Source organism: Vigna angularis, chromosome 5 (assembly GCF_016808095.1).
Source record: "Vigna angularis cultivar LongXiaoDou No.4 chromosome 5, ASM1680809v1, whole genome shotgun sequence".
Classification (NCBI taxonomy): Eukaryota; Viridiplantae; Streptophyta; class Magnoliopsida; order Fabales; family Fabaceae; genus Vigna; species Vigna angularis.
In genome coordinates, this window is record NC_068974.1 from 24,969,312 (window position 1) to 24,984,943 (window position 15,632).

The 15,632-nt window shown below is 34.0% G+C and overlaps 1 protein-coding gene across 2 annotated transcripts; it reads left to right on the forward strand.

Annotated features, from left to right (window-relative positions):
* The first annotated feature begins 948 nt into the window (after positions 1 to 948).
* LOC108340456 (uncharacterized) lies at positions 949 to 3,042 on the forward strand. 2 transcript variants are annotated; one of them, XR_008248992.1, is made up of 6 exons: positions 949 to 1,100; positions 1,203 to 1,289; positions 1,382 to 1,564; positions 1,658 to 1,979; positions 2,126 to 2,272; positions 2,368 to 3,042. XR_008248992.1 is itself a non-coding variant. In XM_017577858.1 (5 exons), the coding sequence occupies exons 1-5, from the start codon at positions 957 to 959 to the stop codon at positions 2,737 to 2,739; spliced, it is 882 nt and encodes a 293-aa protein (XP_017433347.1). In that variant the 5' UTR covers positions 949 to 956; the 3' UTR covers positions 2,740 to 3,042. The 2 variants fall into 2 exon arrangements, 1 of the variants encoding a protein (XP_017433347.1); XM_017577858.1 differs by lacking the exons at positions 1,203 to 1,289; positions 1,382 to 1,564 and having other exon boundaries at positions 1,658 to 1,822; positions 1,926 to 1,979.
* The last annotated feature ends 12,590 nt before the right edge of the window (positions 3,043 to 15,632 follow it).

Here is a 15,632-nt window from a genome sequence, read left to right on the forward strand (position 1 = left end):
GAGGTGGAGGGAGAAACACCCCTATCTATTATGTCCAACCTGCAATAAAAAAAAATTCATTCACTATTCGTTCCGTTATCCACTGAATATCCATTTAAAAAATACTTACAAATATTTTAAAATTTATGAATATATTGGATACATGCATATATTTTAAAAAAAATATATTTTATAAATTTTAAAAATAAAATCTTCATAAAACTACAATAAAAATATAAAATACAATAGAAAATAAATTAAATATAAATTAAAATTTAATTTTAATTAAATATAAATTAAAATTTAATTTTAATTAAATATAACATAATAAAATATAAATTAATTTTTATTTAATTAAATTCAATTTAATAAAATACAAATTAAATTTTAACTTTAATTTTTTACGAATTGGCATATATGTAACTCTACCGGTAATTTTAATTTTCTATGGACAGTTTTAATTAACACCAATCCGTCACCCACTACATGCGAGTAATAAGTATCTACAAATATCAATTATTTATTATAAATTTTATTTATGGATCCCTTAAGAGAAAAATATTTTTGTGATCTCCAGTTATTAGAGATGAACTTTAATTCACAAAGCAATTATAATTTTTTTGTTATTAACTATTTTATATAACAATAAATTTTAGTTTAACGTTCAACTTAGGCAATATTACTAATTAGTTTGGTCTAAATTTTATTGTCGTTTAATGATTTAAAAAACATTTTTCATTGAAAACTGTGTCAATTTAAATAGCTTTTGGTATTTTAAATTCTTTAGTACTTAATATTTCATATAATTTATAGCAATTTAATGCTATAATAAATGCAATATTTAATTCTATTGAATGTTCAGCTATAAATTTAATTGAACTAGTAACGTTTAGTTCAATTTAAGACACTATTTTATCTTTAGTGGGTTATGTGAGGTATAAGTAAGTAATTGACAATATTGACAATATTGAAAGAAAATGATCAATCCATTTCTTGTTGTTTGTTTGGTGATAACTGGTTTTAGCATACCAGTTCATGGTTTTCAAGATACACTCAAAGTAGATTTGGAGCTTGAAAAACAACTAAAGCTAATCAATAAGCCTCCTATCAAAACTATTCATGTAGTTTTTAATATCTTTTATATATACATATATTCTTTTGTTGTATATAGTGTCATTATATTCACTAATTTTCTTTTATGTACTGTATTTTAAATTTTGAAGACAAAAAATGGAGACATTGTTGATTGTATTGATATTTATAAACAACTAGCATTTGATCATCCATTATTAAAGGATCACAAGTTATAGGTATATATGTTTTTTTTTAATATCATCATACTTTAAATATTTTTTTTATTGTATTGCTTGTGATTTAAATATATATTTATATTGTTTTGCAGAGAAAACCTAGTTTTCAAAAATCAAGTACGAAGAATTTAGCAAATAAGCCTAATTTTAACCTTGAAAAAGTCCAATGTCCTAAAGGGTCTATTCCTACTCGGAGAACAACAAAAGAAGATCTCATTTGAGAAAAAAATTTATTAAATAATAGTATTCTTCTTCGAGACATTCCTGGTGTTCATGTATGTTGTTTCTTTTTCAACGAAATTTCAAATTTTCATGATTTATTTGTGTTAATTACATCATGTTTAATTTTTCAATTTTCACTTTTGCAGCTTGCAGAATTAGCTCTTTCATCGAATTTTAGTCCATACTATGCCGTTAAAGGACGAAACAGCGTTTATAATCCACCGATCACTAAGGGTCAAATGTCTCTTTCTCATGTGTGGGTTCAAAATGGACCCATAAGTTCTAACAATAAAATCAGTTTTGGATGGCAAGTGAGTCTTAATTTTATTATTAAACCCTTTTTTCCAATAAATATTATATGAACAATATATTTAATTTGTGTTTATTTGTGTGCAATCTCACATTTTGATACAGGTGAGTCTAGATTTGTATGGTGACAATAAAACTCATTTATACGCATCATGGACGGTATGAATGTCTACATGAACATGAAGTCAATTTTGCTTCACATGAATAATTTTTTTTGTTAATTCAGGAAGCATTTCTTTCAAAAAAAGAAGAAACCTGAATATTTCATTTCTTCAAAATTTAATGTGATGTTAAAAAATATACAGAAAGACAACTTTCAAAAGACAGGATGTTACAATGTTCGATGTCCAGGTTTTGTTCAAACCAATTACCAACTTTATCTTGGCGCAGAGACCGGAGATGTATCTTCTTATGGTGGACCAGTTTTTGATTCTATCCAGTATATTGCTATGGTAATGATCTTGGCATATACTTTTTATGTAATATTATATGCTACATGCAAGTGAGGTAATATTGATGACAAAATTTTGTGTACATGGATTTTTAGGACCCAAAAACCAAAAACTGGTGGGTTCATACAACAGGTGAAGATATTGGATATTTTCCAGCAAAGTTATTCTCTAACTTAGCTTCGGCAGATAAAGTAGGGTGGGGTGGAAGAACATTAACTCCTCACGGTTCTCGCAGCCCTCAAATGGGGTCTGGACATTTTCCTGATAAAGACTATTATCATGCATGTTATTTCAGAACTATTTCTTTTCAAAATGCATCTAGAATAATGTATGGACCGGAAAGATATCAAACTGAAAAGTACGTTGACAAACCTAGATGTTATGACCTTAAGTACTACGGCAATGTTCATGACATTGGTGGATATATGCTCCAATTTGGAGGACCTGGTGGTAAGTGTGATGATTAGTCTAATTTTAGTTATTTATGAACTTCAAAAATAAATATTGTTACTATCATTATTATTAATATTTTTTTTTCTAAAATTCTGGTGTTTTGATCTATACATTTAATATTTCGATACATTGTTAAGATAATAGCGCACAACATTCGCATCATAAGATAAGATATGACCATATTAAATACAATACCAAAAAATATCAACCAATGTAATATGAATATAAATAAAGCATTGATAAACCCACACCTTGGCAAAACATAGATACAACTATAACCTATTATTCTGAATTTTTTAAAAAGCAACGCCTCTAGCTCGTGGATTGATGTAAAATTTTACCAAATTTATTAGACTATTATTTCAAAATAGAAAAATAATATATATACATATGTGCCTCAACAAAAAGGTAATGACACACTACTCAAGTGAACTTCCTTTAGTAGTAATAGCATTGCAATGCTATCCCAAAAAAATAAGTGTTCTTTTGTATAAGATTAAATTAGTAATTTAGTTGTTATATTTATAGTTTTTATTCCGATTGAACACCTAATTTTTTATTATTTATTTAAGTTTTATTTTTATTATGAATTTAAGTTTTATTTTGTGTTAAATCGATTCAATTTAATAACATGACAATGGTAATATCATGTATCAAATTTCAGTGTTAGCGTTATATGATAATATCCCTAATGTATTCAATTCAAATTTTATTTTATTTTTTATTTAATTAACTGTTAATTTTATGTCAAATCGAATAATGTTGTTCATGTCAAAAATATAGTAGACTAAGTGTCAATTTTATGTAAAATCGAGTAATGTTGTTCATGTAAAAAATATAGTAGAGTTTAATTTACTTGCAAATAAAAATATATAAATTTCAAAACTTGTTCATTTTTATGAAAGATGTAATGAAATATTATTTCTTTTATAAAATTGATTCATTTAAGTAGACAAATTAAGAAAAAAATGAAAAATATATTAATAATTTAGTTTATATTTCATGCGAATATTAGATAAATAAGCTAACAAAGTAAAACACATTTTTTTAATTTTCTTAAATGTTAAAATTAAAAAGTTACAATAAGAACATTACATTTACATTTTTTCTATTTCGTTTTGTTTTTATTTAAAGAGGGAGTTGGGTTCTTGTAGTCAATAATCAATTTGATTGTCAAAAATAAAACAAGATGAACACAAGACATTTTGATCAAAACGCTAAAAAAGTTATAAGTTTAAAATATATATATTTTTGAAGTACGGGGATTTTATACATACTCCTTAGCCATAGAAAAAAACATTCAATAAGAGTTGAGGTCATCTATGGAATATGAGCCTCTAGACTCTCTTTCTTTGGCCATCTTGGGCCATCATGGATCTTTGAGAGGAGTAACAATATTGGACCTTGGATTTTAGGCTAAGTAATCTATGATTTATTTGGGCTTTGTATTATGGGCCAAGTAGCATAGGATTTAATTTGGACTTTGTATTTTGGGTCAATTAATGTAAGGTTTTTAGACCACTTGGGTCAAAAATGGCCAAAGTCAAATGTTGACCAAGTGGATGTCCATGGGCATAAGTTAACAATGTTGTGAATGTTTTAACTTAGCTAACTTGGTGGACAAGGGTGTGTGGGACCTCCCATGTGAAAGTGGTAATGTGTCATGCTTACATTCACTAGTAAAAAATTGGGTTTTTACAGCGCACATTATGCCACGGTTCACAGGAAACCGCAGCATAATGATGCGCGGTGGCAGTTTTGTAAATAAATCGAACACAAATGCCGCGGTTCAGCGGGGAACCGCGGCATATACACCGGTCAACCATCCCCTTTGACGCCACGTGTGAATAAAAAATTAAATAACATGGGTATATGCCGCGGTTCTCTGGACAACCGCGGCATATACGCATGCCAATTTATTCCAGGGGCTGACTGAGTCAGAGAATTTAAAAGGTTACAAGGGTATATGCCGCGGTTGTCCAGAGAACCGCGGCATATACCGCAGTAACTTCTCAACTTCTCTGCCAGTCAGAGAATTTCAGAAGTTACAGGAGTATATGTCGCGGTTTCGTAGAGCAACCGCGGCATATACCCCTGTCATCTACTGAAATTCCCCAAAAGGCAGTTGGGGAGGCAGTTGTGTTCAGCACGTAACAGGGGTATATGTCGCGGTTGCTCGAGCAACCGCGACATATTCTTCTACCTGAAATTAATTTAAAATTTATTTGAAATATTTTGAGGTATATGCCGCGGTTGCCCGCTGAACCGCGACATATAGTTTGAAAATAATTTCAAAAATGCCATTTAGGATAATTTTTTAAATCAGTATATGCCGCGGTTGGGAGTGAAACCGCGACATATACCCCTTTTATACCGCGGGTAAGTAGTGAACCGCGGTAGATTCCCCAGTTCAGAGTTAAAAAACAAAACTTGGAACAGTGATCGTCTTCTTCGCGTGCTCTGTTCGCGTTTTCTTCTCCTCCGACAGCCATCATCTCAGGTACGCGTTTCTGCACCGTTTAAACTTGAAATTATTCGGTCCTTTCTCATTTGTGACGCGTTTGAAACAGTTTTAGCCGATCAAAATCGTTTGAAACTCGTCATTCCCTCTCCGCTGCGATTTCGTTTTCTTTGCACCAAGCGTTTTCGCTGTTCCTCTTCCAGGTATTTATGCCCTTTTGCATTCTTAACGTGATTTCTTCATTAGTTTTTGCATAATGCTATAGTTTTGGTAATGTATGAAGTTTCTATAGTTTTGGTAATGTATGGTATAATTTTTGCTTTAATTTTGATAATGCATGAAATTGTTATAGTTTTGGTAATGTATGGTATGGTTTTTGCTATAGTTTTGGTAATGTGTGTTGTAGTTCTTGTATTATTTATAAACCTTAAAATATTATTCACTAAGTTTCAATGATATGTATGAAATTGCAAGTTTGATTTTTAGTAGCTTATCTTTTTATGTAATATTTAGGAATATGGATCGAAATTGGATTAATTTACCACGTATTAGTGCTGAGTACGAGAGAGGTGTAGAGGAATTTATACAATTTGCGCAACGTAATGAGGGGAGAAGTGATGATGAAGTGAAGTTTAGATGTCCTTGTGTGAACTGTTTGAATGGGAGAAAGTTGAACGCAACTCAAATTAGAGAACATCTTATATGTGATGGTTTTCTAAGATGTTATACAACATGGATCTGGCACGGCGAAGAAATGCATTTTCCCAATGACTCTCAAAGTGTAAATGTTACTGATTCCACCATCGAAGAAGATCGACCGGATGAAGACAAATTGGAGGACATGATCCGCGATGTTGGAGCAGAAAATTTTGCCAAAGCTCATGTGTATGAGACGATGTCGACTGATGCGGAAACACCTTTGTATGTCGGTTCAACTAAGTTCACACGTTTGTCAGCGGTGTTAAGGCTCATGAATTTGAAGGCGAACAATGGATGGACTGATAAGAGTTTTACAGAACTGTTGACGTTGTTGAATGAAATGTTGCCAGATGGAAATACACTACCCACTCGTAATTATGATGCGAAGAAAATTCTTTGTCCAATGGGTATGGAGTATAAAAGGATACATGCTTGTCCCAATGACTGCATTTTGTATAGGAAAGAGTTTAAATTTTTGACAAAGTGTCCAAAATGTGGCTTATCACGATACAAGTCAAAAAACAATAGTGAAGATAATGGTCAGATAGAAAAAAATGGATCTGCTTTGAAAGTAGTTTGGTACCTTCCAATAGTGCCCAGACTTAAGCGTTTGTTTGCGAATCCCAAAGATGCTAAAAATCTTAGATGGCATGCAGATGAGAGAAAAATTGACGGGCTGCTTCGTCATCCAGCTGATTCAAAGCAATGGAAAAATATTGATCGACAATTCCCCGAATTTGGTAAAGAGTGTAGAAATCTTAGGCTTGGTTTAGCCACTGATGGAATGAACCCATTTGGTAATCTGAGTACCAATCACAGTTGTTGGCCAGTTATATTGATAATTTATAACTTATCTCCTGCATTGTGCATGAAGAGGAAGTACATGATGTTGTCTATGATGATATCTGGTCCAAAGCAGCCTGGAAATGACATAGATGTTTATCTAAGCCCACTAGTTGAAGACTTGAAGGTTTTGTGGGTTGATGGGGTTGAAATATTTGATGCATTCGCTTCAGAGACTTTTATGATGCGTGCAATGTTATTTTGCACCATTAATGACTTTCCTGCTTATGGTAATTTGTCAGGATACAGTGTCAAGGGTCATAAAGCGTGTCCTATATGTGAAGAAAACACTGCAGCTCATCAATTGAAACATGGAAGAAAGACGGTGTATCTGCGTCATCGGAGATTTCTAGAACGTAATCATCCATATCGAAGGTTAAAAAAAGCATTCAATGGAGATCAAGAGAGGGACGAAGCACCAAATCCACTTACTGGCCTTCAAGTTCTTGAAAAAGTTAATAAAATACATCATGTATTTGGGAAAACATCGAAGAAGTCATCTGTAACAACCCCTTGGAAGAAGAAATCAATATTCTTTGATCTTCCATATTGGTCAAAGTCAGATGTTTGACATTGCATAGATGTGATGCATGTAGAAAAGAATGTGTGTGATAGCTTGATTGGTACATTACTCAACATTCAGGGAAAGACAAAAGATGGAGTGAATGCTCGTTTGGATTTGGTTGACATGAATATCCGAGAAGAGTTGGCACCCAAGGAGATTGGTAAACGTACTTATTTGCCCCCTGCATGTTACACAATGTCTAGACAAGAGAAGATAAGTTTTTGTGTATGTTTAAAGAGTATCAAAGTACCACAAGGATACTCTTCAAATATGAAGAGTTTAGTGTCAATGCAGGACTTAAAGCTTGTTGGCATGAAGTCTCACGATTGTCACGTCTTAATGCAACAGTTGTTATCGGTGGCTATTCGTGGAATTTTGCCCAAAAATGTTAGGCACACCATAAACAGGTTGTGTTCATGGTTCTCGTCAATATGTAGTAAAGCCATCGATCCTACAAAGTTAGATGAACTTCAAGGCGAGATAGTTATCATCTTGTGTCAACTAGAGATGTTTTTCCCTCCATCTTTTTTTGACATCATGGTACATTTACTTGTTCATTTGGTTAGAGAAATCAAGTTGTGCGGACCGGTATACTTAAGATGGATGTATCCTATTGAGCGTTATATGAAGATTTTGAAAGGGTACGTTAAAAATCCATATCGTCCTGAAGGTTCGATGATTGAAAGGTATATTGCTGAAGAAAGTATCGAGTTTTGTTCAGATTACATGACATCAACGAATCCAATAGGAGTTCCTCGCACAGCATGGTTGAATAAATTTTCTACAAGTAAAAGCATCCGAGGTGTCAATGTGGTGACAAAAGATCGCGAAGAATTGTTGCAAGCGCATCTTTATATATTGAACAACACAGATGAGGTGATCCCTTTTTTGGAAGCACACAAAGCCATTGTTAAGAATAAAAATCCAAGACAATCAGAGAAATGGCAATTGATGGAGCATAACAAAACATTTATGTCTTGGTTCAAATCTGAAATTGACAAAGAGCCACATTCTTCTGAAACTTTATTGTGGCTTGCAAATGGTTTGAAGTTTGATGTCGTGTGTTGTACAGGTTATGAAGTCAATAATTGCACATTCTATACGAAGACTTTGGATGATAAAAACACAGTACAAAATAGTGGAGTCAGTTTAGAAGCTGAGTCACTTCAATTTTCCACATCAAAAGATCAATCTCCTGTACTTGGATCAATGAGATATTATGGTATAATAGAAGAGATATGGGAGGTTGATTACACCAAGTTTTTTGTTCCATTGTTCAAGTGTAAGTGGTTTGACAATAAGAGTGGTGTGAAAATAGATGACTCGGGTATGACACTGGTTGATTTTCGCAAGGTGGGTTACCGAGACGAACCGTTTATCATGGTACATCAAGCATCTCAAGTTTTTTATGTCAAAGATACTGCGTCTGACCATTGGTATGTTGCTCTTCAAGGCAAAAAACAAATTGAAGTTAACGAAGACAATCTGATTAATATTTATATTGCTGACAACCATTCATTTCAAACTACAACAAATTTGGATGACCAATCTCTAGTTGACGATGATTTACATGCAATTCGGTCAGATCATGATGAGGGAATATACATATGATGAATCCATATCTTTATGTATGAATTTTCAATTTCTGTATAAGTATTTTATTAATATAACATAAGTTTTCCTTTTATACATTTCCTATGATTACTATTACATGTTTTGTTAATTTATATGATATTACATAAGTCTTGAAATAAAATTTAATGTTGTTATTTATTTTGACAGATATATGGCTGATCATCCACATTCTTCAGGGGATGAGGCTCCCCCAACCAAAATCACTAGAGGACCCACTAAATTGAAACAACTATTGATCAGGAAAAATAGTGGTGAAAGAACTCCGGTGAATGTGAATGTCACCACAGGTGTGGCAACTGGCCCTTATGCAGATGACTTCCGATCATACCTTGGAGTAGTGACACGTGATAAGATTAGCATTCTCATTCCATCTTTTGATCATGTGTCCGAGGTTGATCGGAACATTATTTGGAAAGATATATTGGTAAGTTAGTTAATAGCATTTGAATTAAAATTTGTTTATATTGATAATTTTGTACTAATACAACTTTATTATGTTTTTTTCAGATGACATTTGACATTCCAAATGTCACATCACTTAGAAATAAGTGTTTGTCAACTGTTGCAGAAAATTTCAGAAACTTTAAAAGCAAGTTGACATCAAGATACATCTTTGGACACCTTAAACATAAAAGTCCATGTAGTGCATATAAGTTCATTGATGAGGAGACTTGGCGGCTTTTTAAAGAGAGTCGGATGTCAGAGGAATGGCAGGTTTGTGTAGTTCATATTATTCAATTCCTCATTAACAAATATATATCATATGAACTAATTAATTAATGTGTATGTGACAGGCAATTAGAAGCAAAGCACAAGGAACAAGTGCTCACAACAAAAACCCCCACCTATTATCTCGTGGTGGGTATAGGAAGCTTGAGGAGAAAATCCTCAAGCAAAAGACAGATGCTATACCACCATCTCAGGGTGGTAGCCCTCCTTAGCCTCCTTCTCCACCGTCTAGACATGAGAAATGGAAGTTGGCCCGTATGCGACCATCGGGCACCTACTCTTCCGACACTGCACGAGAGATTTCTGAAAGAATTGTAAGTTATCACTGTTCCTAAAATAATAAGTATTGTCATTATACATACTACATTAAACTATTTAAAGAATAGTGGTGTTTTGTAATGTTACAGGACACCTTGGTTGAGCAGAGCTCCCAAGGCCAATTCACTCCAGAGGGTCGCCAAGATATTCTTGCTGCTGCGATTGGACGACCTGAGCACCCTGGACGTGTACGTGCTGTAGGTCCTGGAGTAGGAATTACAGATTATTTTGGGAGCTCTTCTCGTCAGCCTTCATATTCATACAGCGATACACAAAGGATGACAGAAGAGATCACAAAAAAGGTCCGACAAGACCTTAGAGAGGAGATCAGGGCCGAGGTGAGGGCTGAATTCCAGATGCTATACCAGCAGCAGTTTCAGAGCATGCGCCCGGTGCCGTCTCCTATAGAGGAACATGTTATCCCTCCCCCTCCCACAGGTAAACTTAAAAAACATTTATGTGCAATTATTTCTATCTTTTGTATAATCTAACATTTACTCTGACAGGGAGAAGCGCGAAAGGAAGTTGTTCCGCATCAGCCATCCCAGAGGATGACATGGACGATGGTAGTCCATGTCTGCTATACATTTTAGAGGATACTGAGATGGTGCTGGTAGCTCGTGGAACAGAGTTTAGGTCAGCGACTGTATGTCATGGTATGCAACTATTAGAGGATGAGGTGAAGGTCTCAGTGGATGAAATGATCATACCAGATGCCTCGGTTCCTCTGTCCACGGAAGAGATTTTCACTGTGGAACAAGCATATAAGTCGTTTATCAGTTGGCCTAAATTTTTGGTTAAACCAGTTTCTGACCCCTCGGTATGAAATTCCTCTTTACACTTCTCAATTTTAAAGGTTTTTGATGTCAAAACTTATCTTATCTTTTCATGTAACAACAGACGCAGGCACAAGAGAAGATTCCTCTATCTGAGGATGACCCTCTTTCTTCATTGCATCTACTTGCTGACATCCTTGATGATAAGCCTTTGGAGGTTGAGTATGATGCTAATGTATTTGGGGCAGGCTCTGAGGTCCCAATATACCTTAATAGCCAAGATGTCCGTGAGCTTGCGTCGGGAACACAAGAGTTGAATATTTCAATTATTCAACTATGGACGATGTAAGTCTATGACCAATTATTTATATATAAAATTCATTTGTATATCAAGTATCCTTATATCAAAGTTAATTTTTGATTTCAGGTATATGTCTGGGGTCACTAATAAGTTGGGGCGTTCTGATGATTATGGATTCATTGATCCCCAATCAATTCATGAATCAAATGATTTTGAGCATATCAACATGAGTCTGATAAGAAGTTTTGGAAGGGGCAAGAAAATATACTTTTTGCCTTATATATCCGGGTAAGTCAACTTTGTTAACATAATAATGTTCCATATGTGATTTTAATATTTAATAGTTACGTTATTATGAATTTCAGGCGCCATTGGCAACTTCTTGTTATGTCTATGCAAGACAACTATGCTTTGTGGTTCTGCTCATTGCACAGGCCTCCTCCCACACAACTCAAACAAGCAATTGATTGGTAAGAACCTCAATGTTTGGACTTTCTTTGTTATATAATTGAATGCTAAAACCTTTTTTTATATACAGTTCTATTCCAGCAAGTATGATGATGGGTGGGAGATCAATTGTTAACAGTAGAAAGATTGCTTGGATTTCTCTCAAGGTTTGACATATGCTAAAGTCATACTTTGTTATAATTGTTTTATAACAAATGTTATTCACTAACTATTATCAACTATGATGATATATTGTAGTGTAACAGACAAAATGGGTCATATGAGTGTGGATACTATGTAATGTATTGGATGACCCATATTGTTCGTTCTCACATCACAAGTCGCTGGGAAACGGTAATATTTAACTTTAACAAATTTAGATTTTTTAACAAATGTTGAATTCATATACACTAAATAAAATGAATTGTCTTTTGCAGAGATTCAAGACTACTACACCAGTTCCTGAGAAGTCACTATTATTCATTAGGAACGCTGCTGCGAAGTATATAGTTAGATTATACAATAGCTCTTAGATTTAAACAATGCATTTGATTAGATAGAATTTTCTTAGACTTTGTACTTTATTTGATGTTGAAATACATTTGAACATGTGTTTGTTATGTTCAAATTGAATTTGTGTACATGTTTTTATATGCAGGTCTGTTTTTGTGGTAGTGGATATCACAAAAACAGACCTGTAATTTTAAAAAACTACAGGGGAATATGCCGCGGTTCTAACCACAACCGCGGCATATAGTGCTTCGTTTTTTTTTTAAAATGAGACATATGGCCGCGGTTTTAACACCAACCGCGGCATATCGTGTTCCGTCTTTTGCCGCGGTTCAACCGCGGCATATAGGGGATTTTTTTTTTTTTAAAAAAAAAATGGATTTAGGCAGCGGTTCCCTCGACAACCGCGGCATATTCAGCAACCGATATACCGCGGTTATAACTGCGGCCTAAAGTGTCTGACTTACTACCGTGGCTGAATATGTCGCGGTTCTTAAACCGCGACGTATAGTGAAAATGAACCGCGGTAAAAGCCCCTCGTTGCACTAGTGATTGGAGAGGATTTCTCATGGTTAGTGGCCACATGTTACTCTAGGAATGGAGAGGATTCTCCATAGGTAATGGCCATATATCCTTCTCCTATTTGATAGGATTTTTTCCTTTGTCTCCAAGTTAGGTCAAGGTTGTGTTTTTAGGGTTTTGCTTAAACATTTTGGAGACACCTTAACCTATAAATAGAGGTGTCTTCCCATATTATATTCACCTTTAATTTAGAGTATTGTTATACTATCAATTTTGAGCCATATTACTCTTATTAGGTCACACTAAGGTAGAGGAACTCAAGCGGCCTCCTCTAGCCACCTTCCTCTAAGAGTTGGCCTAACCTTTCTTAGAGCATCACAAACACCACTTCCATCATCACCAAACATCATCAAAATGGGAAGCTTTAGCTCCCTCCCACCAAATTCCACAAACATTCATCCACACACCATCACCATGGCTTATTCTTCTAGTTTTGGCCCAACCTAGCTATGAGGATTGCCATTAGTTACAAACAAGTTTCAATATTTTAAAACACACTATCTCTAGAAACTACTTTTTTAGAGCTCTTTAACTTCTCTCCAAGAATTTTCATCCTCTGTTGTCTAATTGAAGAACTGGGAGCATATGATTAATCCTAGTGTCGAGCTCTTCAATTTGGACCAATTGGTTTCTTAAATAGAGTAAGTTCATTTTTTTATTCTTTTTGGGCTATTTTTTCTTCCTTTGCGTGTGATATTGTTGTAGTTGCATGTGACGTTTGTGTCTTCTATAAGACTCTCTACTAATTAGTGGTCTTAACGATATACCGTGAACTTGTTTCTGTGGTTCGTATGAGTAGATAAGACTTTTAATGCCTGAGGAGCTGTTTTAGGATTTCTAAAGCAGATTGGTGTTCTATGATGGAGGACCATCTAGAGGAAGCATTGGACCTCTAACAAGAGCTATGTCTAGGAGGATGGAAAAAGAAGAAGGGTTTCAAAAGATTACTTCTTTAAAAGGTATATTAGTATTTTTCTTCCTTTCTCTTGAAGCTTTGTAAATATGTACAAAAGTCTTTATTTTAGGTCACTTATTTTTTTCCAAATTATCTTGTGAATTGGATTTGTTTTTCATCAAACATGAGAACATGGGTTGATTTGAAAATTTAACTACATATACTCAAAGGACTAGAAAATGCGTGTCTATAGTTAACTGAAAGCTCTTTGAGTCTAGCAAAAGAAAAATCATCTCATTTGGAGTTTTCTAGAGAAAATTATGAGTAAAAAAAGTCAATAAAGATCATAATTTCTAGAATGTTGTCTGGAATGTGTTCTTGGGCTTGCCTTATGCGGTTGGCTTGCTTAAGCCTTATGGTATCCTATAAAAAGAGTGAGAATTTATTTTGCAGAAGTTATAAAAAACCTCAAAGATTAAGGATTATTCTGTTAGATTGTCTAAATGACAATACTAGTGGAGGTTTTAATTTTTTTTAAGACTCGTCAAATTATAATACCTTTTTCCCTTTCCTTTTTCTTATTTTTTATATTTCTTCCCTCTAAAGAATGGCTTAATAGCTTACTTAATCACTATTTTAAGTGTTTTTTTTTTCAGTTTAGTACCCGATTTTAAAAGTACATACATTGGGTCCCAAAGTTGTAAAAAATTATATGAATCAAGTCCCTTCCGTTAAATTGACAGAAACAGAGTTAACTTCCAATTGACGTGGCGAAGAATTCTGCATTTTTACTTCTCTCTCCTCTGCTTTTCCTGCAATGCCCCAACTTTCTCTCTCTTTTTTATATCTTTATTAAAATACTTTTTTTTTCTCTTTATTAAATAGCGGTAGATGATATAGCTTGTAGCAATTTCTGTGTAACTCAAAGTCTGGAGACAAAATTAACAAGTAATGACCATCTCTTTCTACTTCAACAAAGGTTGACTTCCTTTATAATCTCTCGTGTGACTTCCTTAATTTTGTATTCAACCAGAGTGATGTCTTTGTGCATCGTGCTCATGTTTTAATCCCAAACGACCAATTTTCAATTTTCAATTTTGTCTCTAAAGAGAAAGGGGATAGGGTTTTGCAGAGTGATGGCAGAACCTTCAAGAAACATGGAGGTGGAGAAGCTGATCTCCTACACCGACGATCTCGTTAAGGTATTGGTGGAACCGCGTCACCTCAACAACCTCTCATATTGTCACCAACAAAACCTCTCTCTCTCTCTTCCTCTTCCTATTCCCACCACCAAGACATTTGTTCCTTCCTCCAAGGTTTGTGCCAATACCCTTTTTTCCAGCACCAATTGTATGACTCTTTTCGTTACCTCTCTATGTCAGATGTTGCAAATTTACTATTAAAATTTTTATAACTATATTCCCGATTATAAACGAGTATTTTTTAAACGCTTTCATAGAAAAGATTTTGGATTTGATAGATTTTCGAGTCATATGTGTAGAAATGGATTCTTTGTATGCTAATTGTTAACTATTACAAAAGGTTTAAAATTGCAATTTGGTTTCATTTTATTCCTTGATATTGTGAGAAGTTGTGGACAAATGTAGCCACAATTGTGGTCGTTGACTCGTATAAACCTTAACTTTGCAGCCGAGATTATGGTATTAGAATTTTGCTAGAAATTATATTACTTACATAGAGTAGTTCTTATCAATGTTTTCTACTACGAGTGGATCTTCTTTGTTGTATTGTGTTTTAAATGTGTTTTTGTATGAATCAGATTGTGAGAAAAAAGTAGATGCTTGCAAACAGAAAATAGAGGAAGCTAGATCTGAAACTATTGCTGACGTGAAGTCCTTGTAGAAAATTGAGAAGACTAAGTTAAGGACTTAGTAAGTCAATTGCAAAAAACTTGAAATAATAAAGATATAGAAAAAAGAGAAAAAGCTCGGGCAATGCAGGAAAAATATAGGAGAGAGGAGAAAAAGTGTAGATTCCTTCGCCACATTAGCTGGGAGTTAACTCTGTTTCTATCAATTTAACAGAAGGGACTTGATTCTTACAATTTTGACAACTTTAGAACCTAATGTACTCACTTTTAAAATTGGATATTAAACTGAGAAAAACCACTTAACATATAGACCAA

Coding starts and splice junctions, on each gene's coding strand:
- LOC108340456 (XM_017577858.1), top strand. CDS start 957: ATGATCAATCCATTTCTTGTTGTTTGTTTGGTGATAACTGGTTTTAGC. Junction 1,823..1,925: donor AAATCAGTTTTGGATGGCAA/GTGAGTCTTAAT, acceptor ATTTTGATACAG/GTGAGTCTAGATTTGTATGG. Junction 1,980..2,125: donor ATTTATACGCATCATGGACG/GTATGAATGTCT, acceptor AAAAATATACAG/AAAGACAACTTTCAAAAGAC.